Source organism: Micrasema longulum, unplaced genomic scaffold, assembly GCF_059751315.1.
Source record: "Micrasema longulum isolate JH-2025_06_02 unplaced genomic scaffold, ASM5975131v1 h1tg000480l, whole genome shotgun sequence".
In the NCBI taxonomy this organism is placed as follows: Eukaryota; Metazoa; Arthropoda; class Insecta; order Trichoptera; family Brachycentridae; genus Micrasema; species Micrasema longulum.
The window spans coordinates 76,411-92,907 of record NW_028277677.1 but is presented as its reverse complement, the minus strand read 5'-3'; the positions used below and the strand labels follow the sequence as shown (position 1 = coordinate 92,907).

At 30.3% G+C, this 16,497-nt stretch overlaps 1 protein-coding gene across 1 annotated transcript in view; it reads left to right on the top strand.

Annotated features, from left to right (window-relative positions):
- Nucleotides 1–5,362, top strand: part of Lrp4 (LDL receptor related protein 4) — a 56,458-nt gene extending 51,096 nt beyond the window's left edge. The window contains exons 21-32 of the mRNA XM_088226938.1: nt 41–174; nt 261–348; nt 436–541; nt 633–936; nt 1,015–1,355; nt 1,461–1,584; nt 1,683–1,780; nt 1,853–2,096; nt 3,462–3,720; nt 4,053–4,280; nt 4,653–4,831; nt 5,072–5,362. Coding sequence (XP_088083064.1) covers nt 41–174; nt 261–348; nt 436–541; nt 633–936; nt 1,015–1,355; nt 1,461–1,584; nt 1,683–1,780; nt 1,853–2,096; nt 3,462–3,720; nt 4,053–4,280; nt 4,653–4,831; nt 5,072–5,221 — 2,255 coding nt within the window. The 3' untranslated portion in view covers nt 5,222–5,362. The remainder of the gene's footprint in view (nt 1–40; nt 175–260; nt 349–435; nt 542–632; nt 937–1,014; nt 1,356–1,460; nt 1,585–1,682; nt 1,781–1,852; nt 2,097–3,461; nt 3,721–4,052; nt 4,281–4,652; nt 4,832–5,071) is intronic.
- Nucleotides 5,363–16,497: the final 11,135 nt, after the last annotated feature.

Here is a 16,497-nt window from a genome sequence, read left to right as displayed (position 1 = left end):
TAACTCAAAATGTACTAAAAAATGTTATCGGCAATTATAGGTGAAATTTACTGGACGGATACTGCTGAAGATATTATTCACAAAGCAACACCAGATGGTAAAAAAGTTTCAGCAGTTATAACTAATGGACTTCACACTGCGGATGGAATAGTTATCGATTCTACTGGAAGAAAGGTATTTTTGAGCATATTATTTTTTAACACAATAATATTTTATAACAAAAATTAGATGTATTTTTATAAATTATATCTTTTTTGTAGCTGTACTGGACTGATGCAGGCCGAAACAGTATCGAAGTGGCTGAACTAGATGGTTCAAATAGAAAACTACTGATTTGGGATAGATTAGGTAAATTACCGATGCTACATTATTCTGTAAAATCTGTAAAAAAATATCCAACTAGACAAAATCTTACTCTTTTATTTTTGTTTGTAGATTCACCACGTGCTATAACATTACATTACCACAAAGGTGTAATGTTTTGGTCTGATTGGGGCAGACACGCCAGGATCGAGCAAGCGGATATGGATGGACAAAACAGGTCATTGTTTACTGCACTTAATGGTTTGGAAAATATTATTCTAAATTCTTACTTGCTTAATTGAATTAAAGTTTTATTTTCATTTCACCAGGAAAATTATAATCGGAGATAATTTGGTCTGGCCAAATGGATTGGCGATTGATCGTCCTGCCGGCCGTTTGTATTGGAATGATGCTAAACGGCTCACTATAGAATCTTCAGACCTCGCTGGAAAAGACAGAAAAGTTGTCTTGAAAAATGTTCCTTATCCGTATGGTTTAGTTGTAGTCGGGTCTCATGTCTACTGGACAGATTGGAAAACGGAAGCATTACACAGAGCTGATAAGAGGAACGGAAGTGAGAGAACTATCATCAGGGAGAAACTAGAAGGTCTTATGGATGTGAGATCTGTTCAGGTTTGTGCTATTTTTTTTAAATTGTAGAGTTATGTGCTTAAGAGATATTTCCATTTCTTTACATGATTGTTATTCTAGGCTGATAACATAGCGGAGAATGCTTGCGGACGAAACAATGGTGGCTGTTCTCACCTCTGCTTGCGATCCCCTGTTGGGTACACCTGCACCTGTCCTACCGGAACTTTATTCGCAAATCATCCTTTCAACTCTACCAACACATCCCTTACCGAATGCCAACCTCACCCCTCGAACTACTTGGTGTTTGCAACAAGGACAACATTGGCTCGTGTTTCCCTGGACACTCCCGAACTCTGGGATGTTACACTCCCAGTAACGGATATCAAGAATGCTATTGCTGTTGACTTCAGTTGGGAAAAAAGGCTGATTTTTTATTCTGATGTCAATGCTAATCTCATAAAGTAAATAACCTTGTTTAAATTTTTATTTATGAAATAAAATATTCAATTAAGAAATGGAGGAGTGAAAGTCTCGTATATATTAACTAAGTGTTGTTTTTATTCCAGGAGTGTTAATATGCTGGATAATTCTGACACCAAAGTTATTGTTTCTGGAAAACTGGAAACACCAAACGGTCTTGGCGTGGATTGGATAGCTAACAATATTTATTGGACTGATAATGATTACAAGGTAACGTTTAATGTTTAAATTATATGTAATTCTTTCCTTCTAAAGTCCTTCTAAAAAAAACATTATTACTATCGATGGATTTTGTTATGAATTCTTAGGTTCTTGAGGTGGCGAGACTAGACGGGTCATGCAGGAAGGCCCTTATTAAAGATGGACTCGATGAACCGAGAGCGTTGGCCGTGTTTCCTAGAAAAGGGTAAAGAATACCTAACAGTCAAATAAATGTATGTTTTCAATGAGTATCATTAGAGAATCTTACTTTTCGTAGGTATATTTACTGGACGGATTGGGGTGATGTCCCCAAAATAGAGCGCGCCATGCTCGATGGCTCTCAACGAAAAGTGATTATCAATACAGATCTCGGCTTTCCTAATGGCTTGGCTTTGGATTATAAAGCAAAACGGTTGTACTGGGCGGACGCTTTGAAAGACCGTATAGAAACAGCTGATTTGCATGGAGGAAATAGGATTCAACTTGTACCTGAAGCGACTCATCCTTTTGGATTAACACAAGTAGGAATAATGTTGTTTTGTAAAAAGAGGATATTTTGCAAATATAATATTTAATAGTATATTAAAAAATATTTTAATTAATATACATATTTAAATTTTACCTGTCAACCAATATTTTTTTTGGTTGACAGGTAAAACTCATTGTATACAGATTCATGATACAGCAGGGGCGAATTGTCGAAATAAGTAATTATGCACAGCTTACCATTATATTTGACGTTTGATAATAATGCTTTATAGTCAATATGTTTATGTGAAAATAAATTTTAAAATTGTTATTTATTATAAATCAGCACCACCGTTTATACAAAAATATATCTATTAAGTGCGCCCAGGGCCCAGCCCGTTCTCAGTGAACGATGAAACTAGCCAATTACCTCAACTTATTCCTCCATACAAAAAAAAAAAAATTTTTTGGAAACTAGTCAATCGAACATTATTTTCAAAGAACTATTTGATTGGATACCTTTGACATATTTGCATCATATAGGGCATGTGGCGTTCGCAGTGGCATTATTAATTTTAAAATTAATCGGCCTGTGCTCAGTGTTGACATTTACTGCTGAATATCATTGTGGTATTTGTAAATAAACTCTTATACAAGTATTTATTTATTTAGTCAAAGGCGGTTTATTACACATTATTTGAGACATAAGTCCCAACCCTATGGGACTAAAAGTCAAGTAAAGTAAAGTATTGTATAAAAAATAGTGTAGAATAAAGCTACGTATATCGCGGGGTTAATAATAATTGTTATTTGAGTTGATTTACACAAAACCACAGAAAAAAAAGTCATTTATGATTTTATTGTACTTACATATTATGTACTTATATGTAGGTACTAATTAATGAACATTTTTTTGTAGATAACCCATAAAATAAATCACGGCTCGCCACTGTGATATAGTGACTATGTCAAGTTCTATAGTTTTCAACAATCTCGCAAAACTGTAATAAGTGAAATTATAAATCATAAATAGCATTTTCGGATTATATGGACTTTTTTTTCAAGAGATTGTATGAAAATATAGAACTTAGTGTTACCATGTCACTCTACCGTAAATCTGTACTTAATGAGTTTTATCTGTTAACCGACAATATGTTATCATGAACGACATGCTAGAAAATAGATGTGATGAGACTATTATGTGTTATTTAACAGCATAAGTAATGTGTTTTGTTAAAGTTTTACTAGAGTTAAAATATCATTATAATTGTTAACTAATGTTAATTTGTCAAAGACAAACTAGATTTTGACAAAGTTTTTCCTTCAGTCTAATTTTTATTTAAACTTTTTTTACTACAAGTTTGTATTGTCTACATTTCGAATGTGGCTGGGTACTTACGTATATACTTTCGCTTTAGTATGGTGACCACATATACTGGACAGACTGGTTTAAGAAGTCAGTGATGCGAGCCAATAAAACCACCGGCAATAATGTGACCGCTATCAAGATGGAGTTAGAGGTGGTGATGGAGATCAAAGCTGTCTCAGCCGAGAGGCAGAAGGGGTGGAACCCATGCAGAGAAAAGAATGGCGGATGCAGCCATTTGTGTTTATTTAGCGGGGAGAACTACACTTGCGCTTGTCCAGACATTCCCGATGACAGACCCTGCAAAACAGGTACCCATTGCATTAAAATACAGTTCAGATAAATCACGATAAATTAAAATTACGGATTGTTAAAATGCTTGGTTATGTGTTTTGTGTTTTTCTATTTCTTCCTACCCATTTGAGTAAATAAAATGATGGCAGTTCTAGTAGCAATACAACTTCGCTCTTCACAAAATGTAATTATTTTCATACTTAAAATCCTAACTTGCCCTAGGCTCAGTCAATTAAGCAATCTTCCTTATATTTTTGTTATTAATCCATGCTCTTTTATCAAACTTTGACAAGAAAATATAATTTTATGAATGTAATATGTATTAAGGTTTTGTTCTTTTTTTTTTAAGTTCCTGTCCGCTGGGTGTCCATGGTCCGCCCTGGATCTAATATAGCTCCAGATGAGTACGACCAAGAGAAGGAGTATGATGATTCATTCTTAATTGATCAAATTTTCAATGTCAGTACGCCAATAAAGCCGCCACAGAGGAAGGAACCGAGTATTCCCATATCTCTTGTTATCTTTTGTATGAGTCTTACTGTTATGCTTCTGGTGGTTGTGATTATTGTTTTTCTCGGTGAGTATTTAAGCGTTTTTAAGAAAATATTGATAAGTTTTAATGTTTATTCATTAGTTTAAGTTTAACTGAAGTTTAATTTTTTGGTTGAACCTTTCAACAAAAAATATTAATCTTACTGATTTTCAAAAATAAATTAGCTTTTAAAACACACCCATCTTTTAGTGTAAATAATATGGTGTATGTAAACAGGATTATTTTCATGTTATTTATTATTTAATCATTTCACAAAAATCTTTTTTTTTTCTTTTCTATATGAACTGGGCACAACCCGCGTCGAGCCATTTATTTATATTATATTTACTATAGGATGCTAACACTCTTACTGTTCTCTCAGTACTGCGATGTTTTTTAAAGTATTTTGTTTTTTAGTATTGTACTTTAAAAAACAACAAGCTGCCAAAAAGGAATACAATGCAAGAGGCAGGCGAGTTATTTCCTTCCCAAATCCAAACTACAACTGCAATACAGAAGGAAATGGTGGCAATGTTGGCAATGGAGAAAGGCGCAGAAACAATCGCTTCCAAATATTCAAATATGACCGTTCTCAGGTACACCGTCATACTATGTATATTGTACACAAAATAAAATTGATGATAAATAACTTTGCAATAACAATCATTAGCCCTTTAAATGTGAAATTACCCACTCAAAAAGTTTTTCCATCTCTGTTGAGATATTGATCTGTCTTGGTAAAAATCCCCCGAGAGTTAAATTTAGTAATTTCAGCATACTTAATGTAGTGTTTGAAAAAGTGAATTATGGGTAATATTAGAGGAATTTGTTTGTAGGAAAGAGTGACTAATGTATACTCGGCAGAGGGAACCAGCCTGATACCCGCTCCCTCCAATACACACACCCCGTGTACCGTGACTCCCGAGTCCCACCCCTCACCCCAGCACGACGGCTTCGACTCCATCGCCCTCAACCCCATCGGGTGAACGCAACCCTCACAACCAGTCCGACCCCGAACAGTCCACCATCAAGCACCACACCGATACATCCCCTCTCCAACCGGTGTGCGCAGAGTAGGCCGATAGGATCCCCGCAGCTCAGTGGAGCTAGTGTATCCGGATCGGCTACCAAATAGTGAGAACAGACTATATGCTACGGGAAATGTAGAAGGATTACGCTTTGTAGAGGCCACCTGAATAATGAACTAAATAAAGTTAATATCGGGAAAGGTAAAAGGTTTGTTTTCATCGTCGAGTGGTGAAAAAACGGCAGCTCATTTTACTATAAAAAGTAAAAATATTGCTTTCATTCTAAACAAATAGATGCAATATGATTTTTATTATAAAAAAATAATTAAAGAATATGTGTTATAATAAATTTCATCATTGTATATACATAGTGTTGTATAAGGTAAATCTAATATGATTGTTACTTCTATGTATTCTAGGTACAGGGTTTAGATCTTTTTTCACTGCTCATGAATTTCATTTGACATAGATTAAACGTGAGTTGAATTTTTCATTTTATGGATACAATGATTCATCGGGGACACCTGCATAAAAAATATCCAAAAATAGATAAATGTTACATAAGTACTTAAGAAAACTACACAATGTATGTTCATGTAAGTACATTTTAAGATATAGTTCTCATTTAATCTGATGCGTCGACATACAAAGTACAGTTGTCGATAGTTTGGAAGCACATTGAACAGTATTTTATTTTTTGTCATGTTTTCAGTCCAGAATATGTCAAGTCACCCAAAGCCAAAGGTGATTTGAGCTATATTTAAATATAAGATATTGTATTTATCTTATACATTCATACATATCACATTTATTTGTTTGTTTTGTTTTTCTGGTTAAATAAATTTATTCAATAGATTGGTTAATGCTCCATTTCTTAATGTAAATATATTTAACTTTATTTTGCGGAAATTTTTTTTTCCATCGAATCCATTTAGAATACTGAAGTAAATCCTCGTTTCGAATGAACTTCGGATCAGACTTTGGATTTCCCACTCGCGAGACCTTTGTGTATAGCAGTGCTAAGTGTAGAGAAATATTAAGATTGTGCACTACCTGTGCGGCAATCAATCTAATCTTAACATATCTAGGCCGTTTTAAGTAATGATCTTCATAATATTAATCTTGTTGAATTCTTTAATTACGTTTTGGAAAATAATAATGCATCTTTAGGACAGGTATTTTCAAATAAGAAATGCATAAATGTACCCATACTCAAATTTGTTGAGTGTAAATTAAAATGTAGGTATTACATACATTTTAAGTATTAAATAACTCAGTTTTGTTTTGGCCTGGCGTATTTATCAGGTACATCCTATGCCTGAAAATAACTAAGTATTTATTGTAAATAAGTAGGTTCTAATGATGTTTATATCCATTTTTATTTCTATTTAAAAACATGTGTATATAAAATATACGTGTTGTTGAATTCTAAATTTTGTTCAAATGTGTTTTTAATATCTCGAAAGTTTTGAGAGATTTATCAAATTCAAACATTCATTCTTTTTTTTTAATTTCTCATCATACATAAAATTCATTCTGTATTTAGTTTATTTAAAGTTTGTTTAGAGATCAGCGAAGATTGTCGTTTAATCACTTTTTTTTTGTGTAAGTGCTCGTCACAAATGTCGTCAAGTTGATGAATTTGACAGAATAAAGATTGGAAATCCAAATCCGATTAAAGGATTGATGGAACGCTGATATAAACAAAATTTCAGGAAATTTAATGTTAAGCTATTAGTAATGGGTAGCCATGTGCAAATAACTAAGTCAACAATATAAGTTTTGTCACAAATCAAACTATATCAAGTTGTCTGGGTTTTACATTGGTTGTTTTTATATGCCAAATAAAATATTATGTACTTTAAGGTCTTGATAAATTTTCATTTGAAAGTGTTGTGAACTGATTTTTATACAGACGGAATGAAAAAATTTCAAACCCGAAAGGTTAATGAATTCCAATATGTTCATTTCGGATTAAACCTTTTAAAATTCGATTCATTTAAAGGTTTTTGTGAAAATGAAAATTGCTAAGTATGTATAATGTATGTCTGTGAGTGTGTATGTCTGTCCTTATTGATCCTATACGTCATTTTCTCTGTCTAACACAATTTAAAATCTGAATGCAAATTTGAATTCAAAATAATGACCTTTAAAATGACCGCACAACAAATAGGTAAGATTGTAAACACATAAGGATGATTATTTATTTGAAATAATGAGGCTGTGACTGAAAAATGTGTTTATAACTTTTATTTATCATCAGAAATGTGTTAAACAGTATTTTAATTACTCCAACAAATTTATCAATCGATCAATTACTTTATCGTTACTAGGCACAAATGTGTATAATGACGATTTTTATTTGGTGTACTTCATATTGAGAAAGGAGTAATAATTTATGATTGTGATTAGATCGCATTTTTTCTAATAATTTACATCTTTTATCAGTATGATCTGTTTCTACCAAAACGGAAAATATTGTTACCTGATCTTATGAAGTTTTAATTTCCTCTATGACAATATTTCATTTGTTTAGACTAAAACTAGCTTTGAAAAATATTTTTGTAATCAATTATAAAATTGTATGACATACGGATTGTATTCTTATGCATTCTTATACTATATATCTTTTTTCAATGTATGTTTTTCTTTGCAGCTTATATATTCCAAAATACAACTTCACAATTACATGGCTTTTAAAATTAAATTTATATTCATACGGAGTGTTTGTGAAAGAAAATGAATTCATCAAATGTGTCTAATACTTCAATCGGTGAAACGTACAACCACACACAGTCATTTTATAAAAATGCAAAAGTACGCTAAATTCGGCAAGCATGTAGCATTTGGCCAAGCATTGCGGGCCATATCCCAATCATTAAGAAATCTTTGAATACGTAATTTTATCAAATTTATTTAAAATGAAAATTTAATCATTTTTAAATAGTTTTTGCAGAACTATTAAACAAAAATAGAACCATATAAATATGTAACTTAGCGATTTAAATTTAAATTTCCTATTTAATTTTGAAAAAATATTTTACTCTTCAATCCTGCTTTCTCAGCCTAAATATTCCTCCAATCCATTCACACTCTTCAAATACATTTTTTTTTAAATAATGGTGTTTTTTCAACGTCATTCTTGCCCTCCTTTCCTCTCTAATTATGGCAATAATACTCCCATGAGCTACAAATTAAGTCGAGAAAAAAATATCACATACAAAGTCGATTGATTATTTGAAATACTGTAGTTAAGATTACTTAGCAAACACTCAATTTTAAATGTATTGTACACTATGTTTTTTAAAACATGAGAAGTAGATTTGTATTTGTTACTTCTAGAAAAATTGTACAATAATATGTATCTACTTGGCATCTGCAAATTTTAGAAAAAAACTGCATATTAAAAGCTGAATCTATTTTTAGTAATGTTTACACGGGAGTTTATATTTGGTACCTCAATATTTTATTTAAAAGTATCCTTCATACTATGGTTGGTTTTGGGGAAAATAAAATGAAAAATCATACCAACTTATATTTAATATGATTTATTAATATTAGGTGCTAAACAAATTATAACTGACAAAACATGTCATTTAGAAGTTAGACCTGAAAGCTGCAAGCAATGAGCTACTGTAAACGTTCTTGGCTCAGGGAACCGTACAATGTCATAACTCTGTCTTACATAATAGTTGGATGTTAAGGTATTTTTTCTCAATTCTAGTAGGTAGTAACTATCTTGAGGATTAAGTTATGACAATACTCATTGCTAAAAGCTTTCTGTTGGAAAGAAAAACATCAACAGTTCAAATTATCCGATGTTATAGCAGTCAGCATAGAGTTCAAAATTAAAAGTTGTATTAGGTGAGTTGGTTCAATTTTATTTAGCAAATAATACAATTACAAGAATTTCGTATTATAGTTGTATGCGTGCGCTATGTGACTGATATAATTTTAATATTAAACACTACCATTGTGTAAAAACTATGACCCATAGGAAAAAATCATTTTAGATATAGATACAGAAAAAATGTAAAAAGTATTTCTATGGTGCCAAGTATAATGTTTTAATCTATTAAAAATGGCACCTCCAACAAACAAGAACAATCTCAATGTGTCCATTGTTCCATATTTTTGTAATAAATACTGAAATTTGTATAAATGTTCAACAAATAATTGGTCTAAATGTGTGTATTTTTATAAGACTTAAGTATCCTTAACAGTAAATTTGGTTACACATATTTATTTAAAATCTTACTTTAATATATTTTATTTTGTACAATATTAATGTTGTTATATAAATAATTTAGCACAATACTTAATTCCATTAGGAGTGAGATAATTTTTGACAAATTCCATTATTTTTATCCAGTTCAGAGTGAAGCAAACAAATTATTTTGTGAAAACTAGATCAAAATTTTATTTCAGCAATATGCAGATTATTGAATTCTTCAGTTGAATTTGTCAAATACATATTCACATAATTGAATGTTGGTAAGATTATTCATAAATAATATTATCTCATGTCTGCATGATGTTTCATTCTTGTAAATTATTTTGTGGGAATATCACACGGTGAACAAATGAGTTCTATAAATATTATAAAATGGAATGATCTGTGATAGCTGACATCTTTAGAAGAATTTGAGGTATTGGGTAATAGAAAATAAATACTCATTTGTACATCGCCTGATATTTCTCCAACCAAATGTGTGGATCATTCGATACTTCTGTGCCTCCATGTGAAGTACTCGAATGATTGTCTTAAAAACATTGAATAAAATTTTATTTTAAATGTTTTGAAGTATTTATTATTTGTCGAGGCAAATACACACCCTGAACCAAAAAAGCATTTATCCTAAGGCCTCTTTCACAATACAGATAAAATTCTTATACACAAGAACTTCCAGCACCAGAACAGTTTTAAAAAATTTACATATTGTAAGTATGGTGGAAAGTATACTAAAAATTAATCAATTAATTTAACAGAATTGTGTTTTGTTTATGGTCAAAAACAACTACAAAAATTAGTAAGATAAGATTTTTCACTCCGTGTTTCAGTACATAAAATTTTTAAGGGATATTATCTAGTGATAATCTGTGGAAATATTTTACCGGTTGCTATTAAAAGTTTTCTGAGACGTTATGCCGTGTGTATAGCAGATGTACATCACCCTAGAGGATGAATGTTACAATGCTGTCCAAAACGTCGGCAAGAAATTCAACTGGCACACGGCATAGCGATGCAGATAAATGCAACCAGCGAAAAGACCTTGGAAAATCCATAAAGTTTTAAGAATGTTTTCAGAAAAACGTGTTTCTAATGATTTTTTTGTATTTTTTTATGATACCAGTTTATCCCTGAGCCACCAGGTATACACGTTCTAAAAAAAAAGTTACCAAAAGATTTCTCACAGGTACATTACAATTAAATATTGAAATAATCAAATCAATATGTTTGTATCCAACACAGTAAAATTACAAAGACACATTACAAGTGTGTAAAAGATGGCATTTCAGTTGGTCGGTAATTGCCTCCATTCTCTAATGAACTTTTGTCGTATTCAGACGTGACACTATAAAGGAAAACGCCACCATGTGTGATGAGAAAATGCTTTAATTACACTGTAACCTTGTGAAAAATAGTAAAGATCTATCGTTTCATTTGTAAATACAATCCAACTTATTGACTCTGTAGATAATATGTTATATTTTAAATACCTACATTTTTTATAGCTGCCCGCTAGCGTTGTATATATGATAATGAGTATACATAAATAACCTAAATACGAACAAAGGAAATATGAACATTTCTTTCTTACATGAATGTTTGGATTTGTTTCATAATATCTTTTATTTTCAATTTGTTCTGGGCAAGGCTGTTTGTTATATTCTTTTAGGAGTAGCTAGTATAGAAATAATGTGTATTACGTATACATCTGTGTGTGTACCTATATTATTTTATAAATTATACAATTGGACACTATTTTTATTTATTAAAAAACAAGCAGTGATAAAGATGAGATCATATTTATATGACTGAATTAACAAATAATCATATATTTAAAAACAATAATTGAATTTAATCTTTAATTTAATTTAACAATCCCATTTTCTAATAGTGAGTTATTTTCAACTCGTTGAAAATGGTCCCAAAATGGAAATTTTTATCTAAATCATAAAAACACAAATATTTATTCTTTCCTAAAAAAAAAAAAAAATCTCGGCTTAGGTTTGTCAATACTAAATTTACATAAAACCATTTTTATAGAAAAGACAATATAAAAATACATATTATGAAGTACAATAAATATTTAAAAACAAATACAGGGGGGGGAGGTTATTGACCTATCAACCATTAGATCTGAAATCCATAACCATTACCACTGAGCCATGACAATTAGTTAGCAAATTACATACAATTGTATCAAATCTAACCATGGCAAAACAAACAGTTTACATAAAAATAAACTATGATACTTTTTTCCCAATTCCAACGAATGTGGGTGCAAGCACCAGAAGAAATTTTTATGATGTAAGAAAATTCAAGGAGAGTGAAAATTCCATACAAATACTGAAAGCAAATTTTAAAAATTACGACTAGAAAGAACACAAATAATTCAGACAATAATATATGTATCTCTACATACTATTTATAACAAATTATATTGTATTGTAGCTGCCATGATCTTTATAATGACGTTGGAAAGGAAAAAGTTACCAAGCTGTTTTTTTTTGTAATCATGAATCTCATATTTGAAATTTTTATTTAGATTGTTTAGGAATCACGCTAATATAATATGCATGCAGGAGATTTTTTTATTGATTAAAAAAACACTTTAATTGCCTCTTCTGTAAAGTTGCAACATGTCCCTTGGTAAACTTTTTCCTTTCCAGTGTTGGTATGTACAGTTAAAACCTTGTTTTTACATTCCTCAATTTTACGTTTTCCCGCTTTTTACGCCGAAATATTTAGGTCCCATTTTTTCCATACATTCTCATTCAAATAACCCCCCGATCAACGTTATTCTTAACCCCGGTTTCACATTGAAAAAAATTCGAAACTCATTCAGTCTGTCAAAAGACGTCGAGCTGCGCGCTGCCACGTTTGCCCAAAATGGCGAATAAAATCAAGGTAAACAAAAAAATGTGTAAATTGTTGTCCCAAACTAAATTCAAAGAAGGTTCAGCGTAATTGGCCATTTTAATTTAGTGTCTAATTGTGACATTTAACTAAATTGTGACATGTTGTTGATGCATGTTTAGGAAGAATAAAGTCTTAACATAAATAAATTACAATGCAGAAAGTTTAAAAGTTTGGTAATAGAAATATTATTTGAAGTTATAAACATAATTTGGAAAGAAGATTGTTTAAACAGTTTTCATAAAAGTGTGAAAAGGTTTTGCCGCGGTGAAAATGACAGTTGAATTATGTGGTGCCATACTAAAAAAAGTTATACCATATAAATAAAATTTCCCAATACTTGGGAAAAAATCATTGTATGCACTTTATGCAAATTCAAATTTTTGTGTTTTTAAGGTTGAGTACCTACATAAAAATGTTTAAACGTGTTTTTTTTTATTCAATAAAAAAATAACACATTGTACTATTGCTTGAAATAATACAAAATATTTTAAACTAAATCATTGGTAAATATGAATAATACCCAATTAAGACAGTTCTTACAATTTTTCTGCAGTTTTTCATTTTCTCACTTTAGTGGTTTCCTCAGTTTAACACTTTTCTTAGCTGTTCCCTTGAAAAACGTAAAACAGGGGTTTTACTGTATACCTATTTGGGTTTGCCATCAACCTATTAATATACATAGACGCACCCTATAGAGTAAAATATTTAAAAAGTAGTGACTCAAAAACCTACCCATAGTTACTTTTTTGTTTATTTATACCAGGGCTTTATTCGAGGAGAGTGTATATACTACAAAAACTGAGAGGATAGCCATTTTCAATTTGTAAAAAAGTTTGTATTTAAATGTTTCAAAACAACAATCAATAAATATGGATCCCAATCAGATTCATTCCTTTAATTTCTACTGATTTGTTTTTACCAAATATTGGGGAATACTATAATAATATTAAATCACATTTATTACATTTTTAAAAACATATTCTTATTAGTGCACCCCTGTTATATAGTAGAGCTTCGGTTTTGTGCCGCTAGACGTCAGAGCGTTTGCCTACCATGCAAGAGGTCTCGGGTTCGATTTCCGGCATGGTTGATATGAAATATTTATTTAAAATGGTGTTTTCGCACTGGAATATTTCATAGTCCCTGGACTGGTACCTGAAGTGTAAGACTGATCATCTTACCACCATTAGGTACGGAGAGAGAATGACGATGATGATGATGTAATTATTAATCATTTAAGATTCGTTAATCACCTGTAAACAAATACTTCCCATTGAAAAGTAAAATCATTATTTTTGCAATATTTATCTTAGCTGTTTTTACACGCTTTCTCAGCACAAGCATTTTGGTTTCGATTCTAAATGTCAAGCTCACACTCACCTGGCTGGTGGTCAAAGAATGACTAAATACGCGTAGAGAATCCTGAAGCTCCGAGAACGTCTATGAATTTAATAGGATGATGATGTTTGCAATACTGTTATACTACTAACGCAGGTAATAAAATGATTTGTTCTCAGTACTGCTTCTAAAATATTTTCAGGTTTATGTAAAATAATAATTATCAAACAAAATGTATTCTTTTTTAAGCTTATTTTGTAGGTGTTATTTATGGCAACAGGAAGCTTAAATTGTAATTATTTTTTCCAGCTTATAAAAATATCTCATTGAAAATTTTCAAATTGCATTGTTGTATATACATTTTCATTGTTATTATTGTCGTAATGCTAATTTAGTTTAGATAAAAAATATCATTCATATTTGCAGTGTCCTCAAGATACATTTTTATTTTCTGCGTCCCGAAGGTAAATTCACCTTTTTTTTCATTATTCTGACATCTTACCTATATTATATTTTAAATTGTCAGAAAATACACCCACAATATTAAATATAATAATATAAATGCTGTTAGTATAAAAAGTTAGAACTGTCCTTTGCTTCATAGTTACAAATTTTAACGAACACCTTGAATACTGTCACCCGAATACCGTGAATACCGTCACCATTGAAGAAACATTTTGGGGACTTCAAAACTTGGTTGCATTGGTAGGTCTATGTTTTGTTTATAACACAAGCAACTTAAATGTTAATTCTTATATAGCTGTTTGTAGCAGATACTGTTAAAAAAATGGGAAAAGTGGAACAAAGTTACCCGAGCTTACGGAATATATTTTTCATGGAAAAGAAAAATCTAGCAACTATTTTTTATTAAAGTTAAAATTGTTATTTAAAAAAAATAAGATAGCACAATGGCTAACTAACAACTACAATGTTTCATCGCAGAAGAAAATAGACAAGAAATAACCTCATGCCACTATATTTTCATACATTTCTCTTTCTTAAATCATATTTTCATCCATGCGCATAGATTATTCCAACATTCAACATACCAACTGCTAAATACTTACTACACCTAGTCCTGCTTTAAAAAAATAAATTTCATTTGTAATGTCTCAGTGCATTTATGTATACTTCATAAATTGACAAAATTAAAGAAATATTATAGAAGGTACTTCATTAATGGCAGTATCTGTGGAATACATTATTGTGTGTAATATTAGAATTCTGTATAATGTCATAAATTCATACTTTTAAACCTTAAATATTAGGTACATACTTTAACTATAAACTAATAACACAATATCATGTTATAAAAGTCCTAAAATAATTTGAAGTCACATAGAATATACCAATTCCGAAGCCAGTGTAGCTTTAAGATAAGTAAAAAATCTTTAGGCATTCCATTCTTAAAACAAACATGAACTATAGAAATGGAGGCATGTTGAGAATATTATAGAGTTGTTGCCAAAAGTTGGTAACATTTCAAAATGTATTAAAAGGTTACATTTAATTAATTAAAATACATTTGTAGATAGTAAGGTAAATTAATTTCAGAAAAATTAAAAATGAAAAAAATGTTTTTCTAGGCACCATTTTATCGATATAATAACTAAAATGCTTTACTCAGGATTTAAAAATCAACTTTCAACAAAATTAATAATTAAATAAAAGAAATTTTAATATTTCAAAGGTCTAGTCAGCTAAAATATATCAGCATTTATAAATAAGATGGCAAATCATAACTGTCAAAAGGATCAAGTCAAAATAGATCAAGTATAAATTAGATTTAACAATATTAGAAATGGCAATATTCTAGGATAGGCTTTGGTTAAATTTAAATGCTTTTTAAATGGAGAACACAATAAGTTATAAGTTGGATCTTTAACTATACATGTGCCCAATACAATAGTTAGTAAAAAAAAATCGGTTAGCATGGAATCTATCTTTTTCTCTAATAAAAATTATTGCCAAAAGTGAGGAATTACCTATTTTTGACAGTAACTCATAAGTAAAACCTGCATAAGAACCAGCTGATATGATTGTAAAACCCGTAAAAAGTATTTCTAATTATCGCTGTGAACTTTTCACATTATACTTAGTACCTACAACAATTGTGTAAGTTCACAGCATAACATTATCTTAAATTTACTATGTAATATGTAATGTCATAGTTTGAATAATGTGTGCTTAAATTAACAAAACACTTAAATTAAATGTAATGTCATAGTTTGAATAATGTGTGCTTAAATTAACAAAACACTTAAATTAAATGTTTTTTGGCATCATGTCAGAAGTACTGGCAAAATATAACAATACATCTTAATAGTTAGCGTATCCTACATATATTTTGAATTGAACATAAAATAAATCATATTTCTCAAAAAACAGATTATTTAAATCAGTGCTTTTAAATTGTTATACAGCACACTGAATGTAAAATCAATTCAACTTATACTTTAAGCATCATTTTCAAATGGATTAAAATTTCAATTAAAAATATTTTTTTTATACAATCTACGAAGGTCATTTTAAGGTATTTTCATTTTTAAACTGTTGACAGAATCCATGGATTATTATTATTATTTTAATATTTAAAACTTGCCACCAATTTATTATCAACTTTATTATTTTCCAGATTTTGTAAAGTGATTTTTGAAAGATTACTGGTAGATATTTCAAAGTACTGTCATGTTTCCAAAAGCTTTTTGAAAATTTTACAACACAAAAAACATCAGTCTTACATATTTCG